At 47.4% G+C, this 17,765-nt stretch overlaps 1 protein-coding gene across 1 annotated transcript; it reads right to left on the bottom strand.

Moving 5' to 3' along the window:
• Positions 1–1,416: 1,416 nt before the first annotated feature.
• gas6 (growth arrest-specific 6) lies at positions 1,417–16,719 on the bottom strand. The gene is made up of 15 exons (XM_052062515.1): positions 16,229–16,719; positions 15,168–15,328; positions 12,736–12,760; positions 12,576–12,638; positions 10,305–10,427; positions 8,862–8,981; positions 8,661–8,786; positions 6,325–6,446; positions 6,039–6,157; positions 4,739–4,928; positions 4,473–4,637; positions 4,215–4,383; positions 3,980–4,119; positions 3,718–3,916; positions 1,417–2,757 (listed from the first exon to the last, which is right to left on the bottom strand). The coding sequence occupies exons 1-15, from the start codon at positions 16,305–16,307 to the stop codon at positions 2,606–2,608; spliced, it is 1,953 nt and encodes a 650-aa protein (XP_051918475.1). The 5' UTR covers positions 16,308–16,719; the 3' UTR covers positions 1,417–2,605.
• Between the last annotated feature and the right edge of the window lie 1,046 nt (positions 16,720–17,765).

The following is a 17,765-nucleotide window of genomic DNA, read 5'->3' on the forward strand; positions in this document are numbered from 1 at the left end:
CATTCCTTGTCTCGTCCAAATTTTCTCGCAATTATCTCTTGGTCTTTGTCCACTTGCGCGCTGCCACCAGTCTCTGTTGTGTCGTCGGGTTCTCTTGTCCAAGGCTCGGCACCTGCCACCCTCTCATCCGCATCGCTTCCGCTGCCTCCTGAGCGCTGTTGTATATCTTCACTCCTTCAGTCCAGTGGACCTTCAGTGTGTCCATTGGGGATTGGAACCTAATTCCCTTCTCCTTTAGAATTTTTTTAAGTCCAGCATATTCTCGACGTTTAGCCGCCACTTCTGTCGCGTAGTCATGGTCCCAGGTCACTCTGTTTCCCTCCACTTGGAGCGGCGTTCGCCAGGCTTTCCTGAGTACGTTTTCTTTGATGTTGAATCTCAGGAAGTTTACTATCATCGCTCGTGGTGGTTTGTTCAATACTGGTTTTGGAGCTAGCGCTCTGTGTGCCCGTTGTATCTCCAGTTGAATATCTTCGGGGATTCCCAGCTCTTTATGGATAAGCTTATCAACATAGTCGATTGTGGAATCTCCCTCGACCCCCTCTTTCAGTCCCCAAATTCGGATGTTGTTCCTCCTCGACCTCCCTTCCAAGTCGGCCACTTTCTGTTGGAGCTTCCTTTGTTGTTCGAGTGAGTCAGTGAGAATTTCCTGTACCTCTGTACTCCAGTCCTCCACATCACCTGCTCTTTCTTCCAGCATCTCAATATCCTTCCTTTGCACCCGGATGTCAGCGTTCACGGATTCGAGCTTTCTGTTAGTTTCCTCCCGCAAGTTTTCAAGTCCTTGTTTCATCTCCTCCATTTGTTTGGCGATTCTGTCCAATTTGCCATCCAAATGGTGTTGTCCCGTGTCCATTTTGGCTCTTATTTCTCCGAGTCCGCTCTGTAGATTAACCTGCAATGCCGACACCCAGGCAGGTTGATTGTCGAAGTCGCGAGCTAATGCTATGTTAGCAGTAGCCGCTAGCGGCGATCCCCCTTCACCTTCGTTGTGCGTGTTTTCAGTCTGTTTCTCGCTCTTCTTCTTCTTTTCCTTTCCCTTTCCAGGCAGAGCTTTGTTCATATCCATCTTATCATGTGTTCGGATCACTGCCTCCGTTCTTTTGTCGAGTTTTTTCTCCGTTTTTTGCTCGTACGGCCGGGAGCTCCTCGCGTTTGCTGCTTACCCTCTCGCTGTCATACCGGCCCATCTATTTTGCTTCTTAAATACAGTTTTCATCCTGGTAGATTAAAACTTTATCGTAGCATTGTGCAATTCGCCGATAAAAAAAAAATCAGAAGAAAAAAAAATGAAAGAATTGGACATTACAACATACGCAACGTGATAAAGAAAAAAAAAAGCACATTCTGATAGCACATTCATTCATGAGAAAACTCCAAAATGGTACAGCAGAGTGAAGCCAAAATAACACTGGAGCCTTTTGGACGAACGCAATGCTTCTCAGTCTCACGTTCTGTTTTTTTTTCTCTCTTTATTTTCTGCATTTTGGTTCATTCAGTATCTACGAAATGAAGAATAAAACAATGATTCTGTAAAATTCTATTTTAAGATTGTGAGTATTGCTCTTAATCCCACTGTTGGGGAGAATCCCAGCTGTACTTTGTTTTGTCTGAAGAATATTACATTGAGACTATATGGTAAGTGTCGCTTAACTTTGATGCAAAGATGACCTCGGGGAGCCTATTGTACGTACGTTGAGTTTCTGCCCTTCTATAAAGCATTGTACAGTCACATTATTTACAAACTCAGTATAATACAGCGCGCTAGGTTTGCTCTCAGTAGCTCGTGTGGTACATTGGATGCGGTGGTCTCCCATTTCTGAACGTCAGCCTCCTCTTGCTACCTCCCAATGACGGAATCTGCCGTCGTCCGACTGGTTTAGGGTGTTTTTTTTTTTTTGCATTCACGTGGTTCTGAAATTGCAAGACATTTGATCTTTGCGCACGAGCGGAGATGCATTCGGTGAGCAATGATGTTTGCAGCTGTGGCGGAATTCGCCTGTTTTTAGAGCACTCAAGTAGGCACAAGGTAAGATTTTTTTTTTCCCCCCTCCAAGGTTGCACATAGACATGCAGCAGGTTTGGATGAGCTCATGAATATGGCTTCATGGTGCAAACCGCATCTACCGGCAACTATGTGCAAAGGTTTTCTAGAATACGCAATGAAATCAAGGTGGGGAGTGTCCTGCTTCGGGCGGCTCGCCGTGAGTAATTGAGCCTTGAGATCTTTTTAGGTTTGAGACATTTTGACCTGAGTTTAACTTAATATTCGTGAGGGCTTATAAGGTGATGTGACGGACGAAGCATTCCATCCTAAGACTTGTGACTGATGAAGCGGACATTGTTGGCTTATTATTTTTCTTATAATATGCAAAGAGTCCTTGCGAGAGCTTCCTGGCAGCAAGCACCATCGTCACAGTCAAGACCAAAAGGACAGCGTGACATTGTTCTGAGGGCCCATTCGGACCGCAACACTTGCTTTAGATTTCATGGCATTTAAATCTAAGAAGTCTCTTCTCTCTACTCGAGGCGCGTGATCTTATAAATATTCTGGAAACGATCTTCCCCTGCTTCTGGATTTGCTTCGGCAGAGTACTGTGCGCAATCACTGGTTCGAATCCAGCAGGGGGCAGGAGTGAGAGCGGATGTCGTTATGTTTCTGCGTGGCCTGGTCCAGATCCAGAGTTTGTCCGTTCACCGCGACCTTCATGCAGCCGCTGAATGGCGCCGACACCAGCGTGGAGACCAGCGGGACACCTGAGGCACAAGTGACACGACGCCAGGCGCAAATGGACGTTCAATGTCAAAAGAAAATTCATTTCAAAGCCGTCATCCACAAGGGATGGGAATTTTCAAGAATTATTTGTGTAACGGTAAGTCCAGTGGTTAGCACGTCGGCTTCACAGTGCAGAGGTACCGGGTTCGATTCCAGCTCCGGCCTCCCTGTGTGGAGTTTGCATGTTCTCCCCGGGCCTGCGTGGGTTTTCTCCGGGTGCTCCGGTTTCCTCCCACATTCCAAAAATATGCATGGCAGGCTGATTGAACTCTCTAAATTGTCCCTAGGTGTGAGTGTGAGTGCGAATGGTTGTTCGTCTCTGTGTGCCCTGCGATTGGCTGGCAACTGATTCAGAGTGTCCCCCGCCTACTGCCCGAAGACGGCTGGGATAGGCTCCAGCACCCCCCGCGACCCTAGTGAGGATCAAGCGGTTAGGGAGATGAATGAATGAATGAATGAATGAATATTTGTGTAATGTCGGTGTTTTCATTTGGCATTCAAGGGCGATATTTTGAAATACATTATTCATTCATAAGCCCACTTCATCAACACTGTTCGTTCATGGCTCCACAATTGCCTTTTGATAAATTTCTCCTTGGATGAAAAGATGAAAGATTTGGGATTACGGTCTCGAGGTTAACATTTCATATATACAAAATAATCTATTGTATACATCAGATATGAACCCCGAGGTAAAATAAATGCGGTGAAATAGGATAGATCAAAGTTCTACAAAGAGCAGTCTGCCACCTAGCGGCGAAGGGTGTTATTACAACTTTAAACAGATCAGGTGGTGTAGTGGAAACCGTTGTATGAAGTTGCCAACCCTGACCTGGACAGTGCATGTTGTAAGGGCCCCACTACGCACCCCCTTTAAGCGGTACTGCAACTTCCTCTTCTACGCGAACTTCTTCCTCGTGTGTAGTGTGCTCAGTGCTCACCACCGGGGAGGCCTCCAATGTAGGTGCTGGACGGCGAAAGAAGGTTGACCTCGGCGTCTTCGCTGCGTCCGGGCTCCCCGTCGACAAGGAGCTGGGTGCGGTTCCCCGAGATCTTCACCTGGATTTCGTGACTCTCGCCATCGCAGAGGGGCGCCGGAGAGCTGGCCAGGATGACGCCGCCCGCCGTCACCAGAACAAACTGAAAACGCCGTTTATTCCCATTAATAGCAAGCCGAACTTTTGATATTTTAGCGGCACTTACGTCTCTCCGCTCATCGGTGCCAGGGTGATAGTCAGCCAGAGCGACGGAGAGGGGGACGGTGTCTTCGTGAACGAGAGCAAAGAGCACGCCGATGGCGGTCGTTGGATAAAGGGTCAACTGGACACTCAGGTTCTGGGACTCTGAGCACAAACCAGGACGGCTCGATGAACAAAAAGATGTCAACGCCGAACCGAGCATGCGGTCATCACCACACACACACACACACAGCGCGCACCATAACTGATGTTGAAGAGAGCAAAGCCGGTGCCGGGGTAATACGCTCCGGGATTCTCGGTGCTGAAACACTGAATGTTCTCATTAGTCATGATGCTTTCGTGCATGGACCGGTCTTCCCCCGTCATCCAGCGCCACTCCTTCATACAGCCGTCCAGACGAGGGTTGACCTAAGAAACGGCGGCAGAGGTTGATGACGACCGGCAGGCAGAGCCTCACGGAAAAATGGGGGGGGGGGGGGGGGGGGTGAAACCAAGACCTTGCTGACGAGGCTGCTCTCCCTAAAGGGAACTCCTCCGACGGTGAGGTTAAGCTCGTGCATGTCCTTCTTGAGCGTGAACAGATCGCCGTTAACCGCAATCTTCATGACGGCCTCCCGGTCAATCTTGATCACGAGACTCCGGCCCTGCTCCTCGACGGAAATCTGGTTCGAAAAAAAAAAAAGAGCAAACGTGGCGGGCCGTTGTCGGTCAGAACTGACGCGGCAGACGACCGAGTCCGCTTGGGATCAAAAGTAGCAGCAACCTTCCTCCACTGGCCGTCATTGATGACGGGTCCGCTGCTGGTGACCCTGCTGACCGGGCCGTACTTGAGCTGCAACTCAAGTTTGCCGTGGTGAATGGCGAGCACGATCCAGGAGCTGTTCAGATGACCGCCGGCAAAGAAGATCACTCCCTCCGAGTCGTATGTGCGGAAATCAAACTCTGCGGAGAAACTGTGGCAGAAAAGGATGTTAAGGATTCATTCATTCATTCATCTTCCGTACCGCTTGATCCTCACTAGGGTCGCGGGGGGTGCTGGAGCCCATCCCAGCCGTCTCCGGGCAGTAGGCGGGGGACACCCTGAATCGGTTGCCAGCCAATCGCAGGGCACACAGAGACAAACAACCATTCGCACTCACACCTAGGGACAATTTAGAGTGTTCAATCAGCCTGCCACGCATGTTTTTGGAACGTGGGAGGAAACCGGAGCACCCGGAGAAAACCCACGCAGGCCCGGGGAGAACATGCAAACTCCACACAGGGAGGCCGGAGCTGGAATCGAACCCGGTACCTCTGCACTGTGAAGCCCACGTGCTAACCACTGGACTACCGGGCCTCCGATGTTAAGGATGACTTTCCGAAATGACTTTGCAGAGGTACCGGGTTCGATTCCAGCTCCGGCCTCCCCGGGCCTGCGTGGGTTTTCTCCGGGTGCTCCGGTTTCCTCCCACATTCCAAAAACATGCATGGCAGGCTGATTGAACACTCTAAATTGTCCCTAGGTGTGAGTGTGAGCGCGAATGGTTGTTCGTTTCTGTGTGCCCTGCGATTGGCTGGCAACCGATTCAGGGTGTCCCCCGCCTACTGCCCGAAGACGGCTGGGATAGGATCCAGCACCCCCCGCGACCCTAGTGAGGATCAAGCGGTTCGGAAGATGAATGAATGAATGAATGTTTATCTTACTCATTATCTCCTATAATGACAGTGGAAATGTCATTCGTTTCCATACATGCGCTTTGTGTTGATAGGAATAAGACAGCCACGCATTATTACGCGCGACAATGACGTGATGTCATCTTTAGCAGACGTCACCATTAAATGAGGACTTAAAGGAGCATTGCCTCATATCCCCAAAATATTTCTACCTTCTCTCGCAATACGATATGACAAGATGAGCCCTCTACACGGGAACCGTATTTACTTCCCTAAGCAACTTCTGTCAAGAAAGCGCCACGCGACGAACGCCCTGCAGCGTGAACGTGGCCGATCATATGTAGGCCGAGATTTTTTTTTTTCAAATGAGAAGGTGATAAAGAAAAAGGCCCATTCACACACTTGCTCACCCGGTGTTAATCCTTCGACGGAAGCGAAGCCTCATCACCGGCAAGCCGTTGAACATGCGGCCCAGATAGAGAGAGCGAGAGTTCCTCTTTAGAGCTGGCGTCATACAAGGAGTTATAGCCTGCAGACAAAAAAAAACACGACGTTGTCACCCTTGCCGGTTTTGGACCAACTAGAGCACCATTGTTTGACGTGTTTCACCGAACCGGGAAATTGTTGACGTGTCAAAGAGCTGAATGAGCTCAAACCAAAATGCTCCTTTAAAAAATTTTTTTTTTTGCATTTCACCTGACAGCTCCTGCGGTCCCGTTCCAGCTTCCTGCCCTGACGCCCGTCGCACAAACAGCGGAAACTCCCCAGAGTGTTGAGACACTCTTCCGCGCACACGCTTGCCTCACACTCGTCCACATCTGGGAGGTGAGAAGCAAAGGAGAGACGAGAGCTGCAAAACGATGACTGCTGCGCCGACGGTTACAAAAGCAAAAAGCTCGGGACTCAATCAAAACATGAACTGTGGAAGGATGTTTAAAGAAAAAAAAAAACACATAAAGAAAGAAAAACATGGGAACTGGCTTTGCGTCAGCATCATGAGGAATGCAAATACACTCAAGTGGAATTTGACGTGAACCGAGCCGCTATCGGCCCACCGCGCACGAATGACCATATAAGGCCATGCCTTGTCAGGCTATAATAAAACGTAAACATTCGCAGAGGAGAGACACTGTGGTTATGTAAAGTCTGGGTTTTTTTTTCCATACAGACAAGGAAAAAAAAAATACACAATACATAAATAATAATGAATAATGACTCCCAGTCACGAGCGGTATTTTCTTTTCCTTTTTTTGTTGTCCCCAAGATAAATTCTCAATTGAAGCTACTGCTATGGGAGTTGTCAAGCAGGGGGCACAATTGGATATTTGAAAGTCAATGTTTTATTTTAGCTTCTGTTTTTGCACCGACGACCTAAAATCCAAGTCCCGTAATATGTTTACCGAAAAGTCCCGTGAATAACAGACACTCTTGTATAATATGCCCGACTCCAAAAGCACCCATAGAATGCATTTTATTTCTCTACTACACTCTAATACACTCCCCCAATTTGCTGTAGTCACGACCCATACCCCGAAAGAACGAGATCCCGGATACAAGCGGCCGAAATGAGTTTTCTCCGCAGGGTGTCCGGGCTCTCCCTTAGAGATAAGGTGAGAAGCTCGGTCATCCGGGAGGGGCTCCGAGTCGAGCCGCTTCTCCTCCACATCGAGAGGAGCCAGATGAGGTGGCTTGGGCATCTGATTCGGATGCCTCCTGAACGCCTCCCCGGTGAGGTGTTCCGGGCATGTCCCACCGGGAGGAGACCCCGAGGAAGACCCAGGACACGCTGGAGAGACTATGTCACCCAGCTGGCCTGGGAACGCCTCGGGATCCCCCGGGGAGAGCTGGAAGAAGTAGCTAGGGAGAGGGAAGTCTGGGCTTCCCTGCTAAAGAGGTTGCCCCCGCGACCCGGCCCCGGATAAGCGGTAAAAGATGGATGGATGGATGGAATTTGCTGTAGTATCACAGTGAATAATTCATTCATTCATTCAACTTCCGAGCCGCTTGATCCTCACTAGGGTCGCGGGGGGTGCAGGAGCCTATCCCAGCTGTCTTCGGGCAGTAGGCGGGGGACACCCTGAATCGGTTGCCAGCCAATCGCAGGGCACACAGAGACGAACAACCATCCACGCTCACACTCACACCTAGGGACAATTTAGAGTGTTCAATCAGCCTGCCACGCATGTTTTTGGAATGCGGGAGGAAACCGGAGAACCCGGAGAAAACCCACGCAGGCCCGGGGAGAACATGCAAACTCCACACAGGGAGGCCGGAGCTGGAATCGAACCCGGTACCTCTGCACTGTGAAGCCGACGTGCTAACCACTGGACTACCGGGCCGCCATGTGAATAATTCATTTATTATAATTAATTATAACTCAAAACGTGTATATGTATACATATATATTAGAGCTGTCAAACGATTAAAATATTTAATCTAATTAAAAATGCAACTGTCATAATTAACTCAAATGAACTAAAAAATTAATCGTATTTACTCCGATTTTTTTATCGTTTCTGAATTTCCTTTGACATTTTTGTCCTATTTTTTCCCCCATTTTAATGCTCTCATCAACATGGAATCATGAATCACTTTTCTATGTGCCAAATGCAAATATTTACTGAAATAACAATTTCCATTTTCAATTTGACATGAACATTTTTCACTTGGTGCAGTTATTCACGCATAAAATCTCTCACACAATATTACTGTCCATCAATAACGGTAAAAAAAAATATGTTGTCACAAAACAGCTGTTTTAACAGCTTTTTTAATGAGATCAAAACAGAGCAATAGAACATTATAAAGTGCACATCTAAGGTACACAAGTACTCGGCCTATCGTGTATTTAAACCATGGTTGCATACTTCATTTTCTCAAGTTTGCTTTCAACACAGCAGTTTGTTGAAGAATAAACGAGACACCGGACACTAGTGATCATTATTTTTCAGCGGCGTCAACGCCCTGCTGACAACCGAAGCCTCTTGTCCAGCAGGACCCGCCTACGCTTGCGTTGAGTGTGTTCAGCTTACCCACGCAGCTCTTGGTCTCGTTGTCAAAGACGTAGCCGGGATCGCACAGACATTCGTAGCCTCCCTCGTTGTTCTCACAGCGAGCTGACCCGCACGCGTTGGCGACATCTTGACACTCGTCCACGTCTGAAAGGCGGGACGGTTTGGCAACATGAACCCGAGAAACGATCGAGAGTGGCAATCGTGTGTCTTGTTGCTCACCGAAGCACATGTGATGTCCTCGCAAGGTGTAACCTGGGCGACAGGAGCAGCGGTAGCTCCCCATTGTGTTATTGCACTCGTGGTCGCATCCTCCGTTGCTCTTGCCGCACTCGTCAACATCTGCCGGAGGGTGGAATGGAGTTATCGTGGATTACTTTGGGGCAGGCATGTCCAAAGTCCGGCCCGCGGGCCAAATTCCGGCCCGCGGTCGAATTTCATCCGGCCCTCGGCCCCTGTCATAAAATCAGTGCCGTCTGGCCCGCAGGTTGGGCGCAATGGAACACGTGTTGCATTGACTGAGGTCTCGTAGACTGGTGAGTGATGTTTCCTAGAGTACTGCTTCCCTCTAGTGGCTAAATGAGTAATAGCATTCACTAAATGAGTAATAGCATTTAGACACTAGAGGGCATCACTCACGAGTTAACAAGACATCACTCCGTGTTTATATTGACTGATGTGTCATATTTCAAATTCCTGTTTCAAATGAACCAAAAGAAATTCTTAAGATTGTTGAAATTAAAATAAAAATGGAAATGTGAAACAGACTGGCTTACTAAAATTTGTTGAACAATATTGTTGTTCAATGTAAAGAATGTCAGCCAAGGTCGGCCCCCCGACATTTTACCACATAAAATCTGGCCCCCTTGGCAAAAAGTTTGGACACCCCTGCTTTGGGGGTTTCGAACACACAATGAGCTCTTTGTCAACGACCGTCTTTGCCGGGCAAGTGTGAAATACAGTTTTCGTGTTTGCGCTTTCGCAATCCTCCCCAGTGGAAAAGCCGCGAGGAAACCGAGTCCTGCTCCGTTTCCACTCCGGCTAAGGTGGTAAAAGATGAGTCACGGTGGAAAAGTGTGAATGGAGTGGCTGTGAAGCATCTTCCCGCCGCGGCTCGCAGTGCGCACTCTTTTCCAGTTTGCGCTTTGACATTTCATCTTGTCGAAAAGTGGGAAGCCTCGAAAGGCAGCTCGTTCGTCCTTTTGCTCATATCGATTACACGCCAGAATGCGTGCTGCTGACCTCGACAGATTGCGGGAATGAACGTATCAAAGTCCCCGCATCGCAATGGATTCAAAAGTTATTTTTGACAAATTGAATCGCGGGCACGTCTGTCAAGATTATGTTGCGATCTACACGCACGATTACACAGACTCAGTGTTTTGTTGTTCTTGAAATGAAAACGGTCTCCGCAGAGGTACCTTTTTCCTTCTAAATCGGTGCCGTGTGCACGATTCAAATTCATTTCAAAGATCCAGAGCAGGAAGAGCATGAAAAGACGACTACGTCTACAACGTGAACGCGTCCGAGTACGGTTAAGCCAAGAGGCAGCGGTCAAAAGGTCACATCATCCATGACATTGCGTGACGGTGCCAAGCTACCCAAAACCCCACCCCCGACCCCACCCCCTGCGGACATAAAGTTCAACATGAACGATGACAGTACCTTGAGCACAAAAGTCCCCCGTCCAACCGGAAAAACAGTGACAGAGGAAGGAGCCCTTTTTGTCCTCGCAGCGCACGGTTCCTCTGGAGTTGCAGGGGGAAGGGGAGCATTGGTCCGGAATGTCTGGTTGTGGAGGAAACAAAAAGGAGACGCGACAAATTTGAGATTGACACTGAACGGGGCCGCGGACCGGTATCGGGCCATACAGAAAAAAAAAATCAAGACCTTACATGACTTCCGTTTTATTTATTTCACATTCCGAAAAAAGATGTTTTACTTTGAAAAACTAGCGGATTCTCTGTTACATCCGTCTACAGTATGTCAACGCTTGACAAGGCGCGCTTCTCGGTCACGTGATAGGTTACCCCTAAAATGAAACCCAGAAGATGGCAACATAAATTACAAAAAAAAACAAACAAAACATGCATCTTTAAAAAGTTTTTTGGGTAGGGGAAAAGGCCCAGCAAGGAGACATAAGAGGAGCCTTCGACTTCAGAATAAAAGAAGGCTACATTTAATAGGCAAGTATCAGGATCCCCTACTTAAAAAAAATCAAGATCTATCTCAACGGGAGATTCCCACACACCAATCCCGCTCCGCATAATATGCGGCGACGGCGAGTCATATTTTTCATGCACTTTGTATTTGCGGTGTATCTTATTTTGAAGGCACGATTCGTGTTTATGATTATGTTTAGAAAATACCACACTTTTCACTGCAGGTCATATCATATTCTTTTGTTGTATTTATCCGGCCTTAACGGCGCTCCCTGAAAGCATCGTCTGACATGGAAAAAAAAAAAAAAGGTTGGGGGCCGCCGCATTTGAACATAAACGGCATACAGTTGGCTAAGCTCTCTTCTCTTCAGAATAAAAGAACGCTACATTTAATCGACAAGTATCAGGATCACCTACTTAAAAAAAATCAAGATCTATCTCAACGGGAGATTCCCACACACCAAGCCCGCCCTGCATAATATGCGGCGACGGCGAGTCGTATTTTTCATGCACTTTGTATTTGCGGTGTATCTTATTTTGAAGGCACGATTCGTGTTTATGATTATGTTTAGAAAATACCACACTTTTCACTGCAGGTCATATCATATTCTTTTGTTGTATTTATCCGGCCTTAACGGCGCTCCCTGAAAGCATCGTCTGACATGGAAAAAAAAAAAAGGTTGGGGGGCCGCCGCATTTGAACATAAACGGCACACCGTTAGCTAAGCTCTCTTCTGAGAGATGTCCCGATTGGTTTATTTTTTTTTTATTCCAAAGTGTGCCCTCTGCCTCTTAAGATTATCTTATTACTCCACTGCAGGTTCTGTTCTTTGGGTCTGATGTTGATTTTTCTTTTGGTTGCAGGGGAGTCTGCGCAAGTCGACGCACGCCGGCTCATATCAGATAAGCGAGTGTGCAGAGAGTGCGCAGCGGGGGCCTGGAGGAAGACAGATGCTGCTTACAAGTGTTTCTAAACAGCGGCATTCCAGTTCCTTGGGCGGTTTTGACGTCGCATTTGAAGAATTGCACTGGCCCCGTTTTGGCAGCAGTGGCGACGCAACAATAACGCGCATACGACGAGCAGATGTGCGCAGCTACCGAACTTGAATCGCAGAGTGTTGCCTGTGCTTTTTGCGCGCGCGCAAAATGAATTGAAACGACAAACGCCTCAAATCTGTTTCGGGGCTTCTGATGCGCAGCCAAATTAGAAGAAAAAGGTGGCAGAGGCACATCTAAAAAAAAAAAAGAATAAATAAAATAAAAAAGGGAGAGCTGCCGTCCTTGAAGCAGCTGAGTCACAGCCACCAACACCCCCCCCCCACCTCACCCCCTCCGCCAGATGAGGTCTGCTGCACACACTGATGCAGCAGAAATTTTGTACCCAACTCACGTAAGAGTTTAGCCGCGTCATCTCTGACGAGCGTGTGACGAAGGAAGGGCAGGGGGTGGGGGGGCGGGGGGGGGGGGTTGTCATTCGTCACTCAGCAATGCGCCGCATCGCTGCAATTGCATCGTCATGGCGCTGAGACGTTCCTCACCCCCCCCAGCGCCGATGATGGCAGTCTACTTTCAAGTTCATTTTGCATCGTGACATTTCCTACTGCGGTACCCACGACTGCCCCGCGCGTCCTCCCGAAAGAAGAAAGTTCCCCCCCCCCCAGGATTTGCGCTATTATTCACGGTACGGAAGCCAAATCGCGAGAGACAAAACGGATCAAGTGAAAAATTTACGGCGCCCGTGTTGAGACACAAACATAGGCAACATAAAACCTACTGTGGACGCATGTGATCAGATCGGGCTTCTTCTTCGCTGATCCTCCAAACTTGTCCAAACAATCTGAGCGGGAGAAGAAAAGCAAAAAAAAAAAAAAAAAGGACGTTAAGAAAAAAGTTTGATTCGTCAAGCTCGGCATTGTTGGCGAAATACGACTTACTTAAATACTTGGGATAGAAGTAGTCCTAAAAGGAGATGGAGACATGCAAACGGTTCATTTTAGACATGGAATCATTAATGTCTTTGAATAGAGCTCTCGATTATTTACTTTTACACTCGCGCTAAATGTGAAAAAGCGACGACTTAGTCAAACCGACTGCTTCCTACCGACTGCTGTCAGGCTGATGAATAAAAAATAACAATCATAATAATAATAATAATTCAATGATGTGAAGGAAAATTGTAAATAGTACTGCGATTTATCCATTTGTGTTCATATTATATTTAATTGAAAGATGTTTGTTGTTGTTTTTTTTTTTCTCTTTCTCCTTTCTTCTTTCTACATACATTCTTGCTGCTGGAGGCTGTAAATTTCCCCATTGTGGGACGAATAAAGGATATCTTATCTTATCTTAAACTGCACGGCAACCCATCAAGACCTCCACCCACTGAACGTTTCATTTGCCAACTGCCCGAGCTAATATGACAACGAAAATTCTACCTCGACAGAGAGAATTTGAGGAAAATCGGATCACTTCCAGGAGGTCACAGCTTGCCATCGCCAGAGGCATCCTGACAATTCTCTAAATTCCTGATCAGGAGCAGCAGCATCTTTGCCTCCCCCACCCACCCTCCTCCTCATCCCCCCAAAATCTGGCAGAATTCACAGATGCATGCTGAAGGTGGCTTTTGCAAAGTGTCCCAAATCCGACTCGTGACACCAAATCTCATTAAAAGCTCGATTTGAGCCCCTTGACCTTTATGACCCCTTGACCTTTATTCGATCCAGATTCTCAATCAGATGCGAGCTATTCATTATTGGCCTCTCTTCCCTCTCATGCTTGATTAAAAAAAAAAAATGTGCGTGTGTGTGTGCATATGCTGCAGAGAACAACTCGGTTGAACCTTTTTGCGGAGTCGGAAGCTGCGGCAGAGTATATCGCAGCGTCAAGGAATGAATATTGAACCTTGTTTTGACGATACAAAAAAAAAAAGACATTCACAAATAAGCCCGTCACAGCAGCAAACGGATGCCAATCGGACCTTTTCGTTGATCGCGCGTTCACATGGCTGGGATGGCTGACCCGCACGCTCATGAAAGCAACCTGATCTGCCGTCGATGGCTCTGAGCGCGAGCGGGGGTGATGCATTGTGTCGCCAAAAAAAAAAAAAAAAATGTATGCAGATGACTGAAGAGAACGAAAACACGCTAAGCAAATGTGATTTGCGCTTAGATAAGAAAATAAGTCAGGGGCTGCCTGATTAGATAGTGGGAGGGGGTGCGGGGGGGGGGGAGCAAAACAGGAAGCACACGTGAGACATGCTGGGCCCTTCCGTGAAGAATGGGGGGGGGATTCAGCGGAAGAGTGAAATGCATAAGAGAAAAGGACACACACGTGTGGATACTTTTGAAAAGGAAGGATGAAGACTGCGGCATTTTCCAAAATGCTGCATGGCGCAAACTAAGACTTAGTCAAGCTGACTCAGTGACCACCACAGAAACCAAAAACAAATTATTATTATTATTATTTTTTGGTTGTAAAACATGGCGGCCCGGTAGTCCAGTGGTTAGCACGTGGGCTTCACAGTGCAGAGGTACCGGGTTCGATTCCAGCTCCGGCCTCCCTGTGTGGAGTTTGCATGTTCTCCCCGGGCCTGCGTGGGTTTTCTCCGGGTGCTCCGGTTTCCTCCCACATTCCAAAAACATGCGTGGTAGGCTGATTGGACGCTCTAAATTGTCTCTAGGTGTGAGTGTGTGCGTGGATGGTTGTTCGTCTATGTGTGCCCTGCGATTGGTTGGCAACCGATTCAGGGTGTCCCCCGCCTACTGCCCGAAGACAGCTGGGATAGGCTCCAGCACCCCCCGCGACCCTAGTGATGACTAAGCGGTTCAGAAAATGGATGGATGGTTGTAAAACATGTCCATCACCCCCCCACCCCCCCCCCCCCCATTGGAATATTATCATGCTTGTCAGCACTGACGGAACCATCAACAGCTCAGACTATGAATCATCAGTCACGATAAAACACGCACAACTCATGCCGGAGGTCTTAATGCAGATTCGGGTCACGTTTACACGCCGTCAACGGTACGCTCGCTGGTCAAAACATTGGGAAATGCTGCGAAATCCAATGCAAAATATTTAAAAAAAAAAAAAAAAAAGAACTTAAGAGTTTTTGTTTCTTCAACTCCAAGAGATACGACACCACACTTAATTTCGCAGTGCACACTCGGACAGTCGCATCAACGACTACGAACAGCAATCGATTCCTCTCTAATTAAAATTGGACACCAAATCGGCATAGGAGATCGAGCGCTGACATTTTGCAAGTCTACTTGATGTTCTGCCAGCATTGTTTTCACGGACCAGATAAAAGAATGGCCGACCCGCTTTTGAATCGTGGATCCAAACTTTCAGGGAGTTTACTCACAGTTTCGGGGTCATTTTCAAAGACTTCTCTGGCCTCCTCCTTGGAACACTTTTCTTCCACACACTCCCTCTCCAAGTGTCCTTGCTTGGTCTCCTCAAACACTTGATTGGCTCTCCGGTGTCTGCTAAGGAACTGGTTGGCCTTTTGGTGCGACAGGGAGACTGGACGGAACAAAACAAGACATCAGAGGTGACGAAAATATAGTAAAAATAGAGATACTTGCGTCGCAAAATTAATGTAAAAGTCCTCGTTGCACTATTTTATGTACTTTAAGTGCTAATGTTGTCAACAGATGAGTAAAAAATGTTAAGTTCAGCTACAAACCTCAAACAACTGGGAAAGATCTTGCGTTCTCTGAGTGTAGCATGTTAATGCTCCCTTGTTCAGGTTGACTTTCTCTTCATATGATTTTTTCAGGTTGGGTCATCCACAGAGGCCGAAAAGAATTACAAACCTATTTTCCCAAATTAAAAATAAACACAGTCCGAAAAAAGGTATTGGAACATCAAGGTCAAAAGATGAATATAAGACAAAAGTGGAGAATTCCAGCTTTAATTTTATAGTATTTACATCAAGAAGTGTCAAACGCCTTTCGTTTTGAAGCGACCCACTTTTCAAGCAAGCAAAAGTATAAGGACGGAAATGATTTGACTTACATTCATCTTTTCATCCGGAAATAAATGTTTTCAGTACGCAACGATAACAAAAGGGGTTGACCTTGCCGTTGCAAGACTTTTGGTGGTGGGGGGGACTGTGTAGGTTTTCGAATGGAAGGTAAAAGTCAAAAGTTGTCGGAAAAATAAAGACGAAGGTATACCTGAAAAATCTCGCGTGTAACGAAATATGTGTACGCCGTTGCTTCGCAACACACGTTTTTAGGAACAATAGAAGGGTCGGGTAGCGTGGAGGTGCCCCCCAATGTGGTCCACCGCGTCGGGGAGTTGAGGGGGGGCAACTTGAAGGACGCTGGCGTTTTTTGTTCTTATCGCAACACAAAAGTGAAGAGGCACTTAGCACTGCGGCGCGCCAGTTAGCCACCTAGCATGCAAGTGTTTACTTACTACTACTGGGGGAGCAGCGAGCGGCCAGCAGGATTAGCAGCGCGGCCGATGTGAGCCACTTGGTCCGGCTCACACGCATCGTGTAGCTGCCGTCTTCGCACTTTCGTCTTAAAAAAAATAAAAATAAAAAAAATAATAAATCAGTCCTTTCTCTGTCTCCTGTGAGCGCGACCCTGAAAATTCGAAGATAAAGTCAGGTCTGCGGGTTTTCGGGTATTTGTGAAAGACCGCAGAGGCGTGTTGGAGGCTAAACGTCCGTGCGCGCCCCCCGCATGTCTCTTCACTGCTCAACCGCCGTCGTCCTCCTCGGGCTGCGGTTAGCTCGTCTCCATTGCGGTCCGCACTTTTTGTCCTTTGGCTCCTCTCATCTCCACCTCCTCCTCCTCCTCCTGCTTACACTTGCGTGTGTGTGCGTGCGTTTCGACGAGTGCGAGCGAGACTGCATCACTTCGTTCGATGCAGACACGCACTTTTTTTAAAATCTGAACCTCCCCTTCAAAGCGTCAAACCCGATGCGAGATTTGACGCATTGAGGAGAGGGTTGACATTTGCGTCGCATGAGTTGACGACCTGCGTGGGATTTGTAGTGCAACACTCTATTGAACATTCTGCGTTTGTCGTGACACCGTTTAATTCGCTCATAGATTGATTTCCACAACACTTCATGTCTTACTTTCCACCCACTTAATTGTGCTTTCCTTCCATTTGGACTTTTTTTTCCGGATGAACCTTTTCGCCAGTGAACGATGAAGGAGTTCTTCTAAAATTCAGTCAAAAGTTTGTAAAGGCCATCAAATTCCAGTGGTCTCAAACCCACTAAGAGATCAAGAAATTCAAGCTAGCAATTCTTGATATTGCACAGCGGTGAACTTAGAGCACTGTGTCAAAGCCAAGGCCCGGGGGCCAGATCTGGCCCGCAACATCATTTTATGTGGCCCGCGAAAGAAAATCAAGCATGTCGGGTTCCATGATGCTTGCTAAAGTCTGAACCCAAATTTTAAATGGTCATATGTAATCCACAATAACAGTCATTATTCTTGACTTCTGATTTTAAGTAAGGCAGTCAATGTTACCACGCGTGAGCTGTAAAGGCGAGAGCAGATTCAAACCCTGAGCCTCTTATCAGGGGAGGGAGACACGTACTGCTAACCAATGTGTTTAAATGACTAAATATAAGGGATGCAATGAAATTTGGGTTACCGAATAATTTTCGCCCGAAATGGACCCCCACAATTGTCATTTTATGCTAACTATTCTTTTGCACCCGCAGCGGCTCCTCTCTCTCCTGCGGTTGAGAAGAATGGCGTTTCATCTGTACTGTATGTTGCGCATGCAAGCACATTTGACAATAAAGTTGACTTGAAACTGAACTTGAAAATGCATTTTCCAGACAAAAGACTTTTCTTGGCACCAAAACAATGCAGCAGAAACAGGATGTGGTGATGATGTAAGCCAAAACATTTTAGGTAACCATGGCGGGTGAGCGAATCGGTGCGAAGCCCTGGTATAGCAACAAAGGGGTTCGGTCATCGTGGGG

The sequence above is a fragment of the Hippocampus zosterae genome, chromosome 4 (genome assembly GCF_025434085.1).
Source record: "Hippocampus zosterae strain Florida chromosome 4, ASM2543408v3, whole genome shotgun sequence".
NCBI classification, from domain to species: Eukaryota; Metazoa; Chordata; class Actinopteri; order Syngnathiformes; family Syngnathidae; genus Hippocampus; species Hippocampus zosterae.

Excerpts from the sequence above, each read along its gene's own strand:
- gas6 (XM_052062515.1), bottom strand. The coding sequence starts at position 16,307 with ATGCGTGTGAGCCGGACCAAGTGGCTCACATCGGCCGCGCTGCTAATC. Across the intron at positions 15,329-16,228 it reads TCGCTGCTCCCCCAGTAGTA|TCTCCCTGTCGCACCAAAAG; the intron begins GTAAGTAAACAC and ends TGTTCCGTCCAG. Across the intron at positions 4,929-6,038 it reads CGTCGAAGGATTAACACCGG|TTTCTCCGCAGAGTTTGATT; the intron begins GTGAGCAAGTGT and ends TTTCTGCCACAG.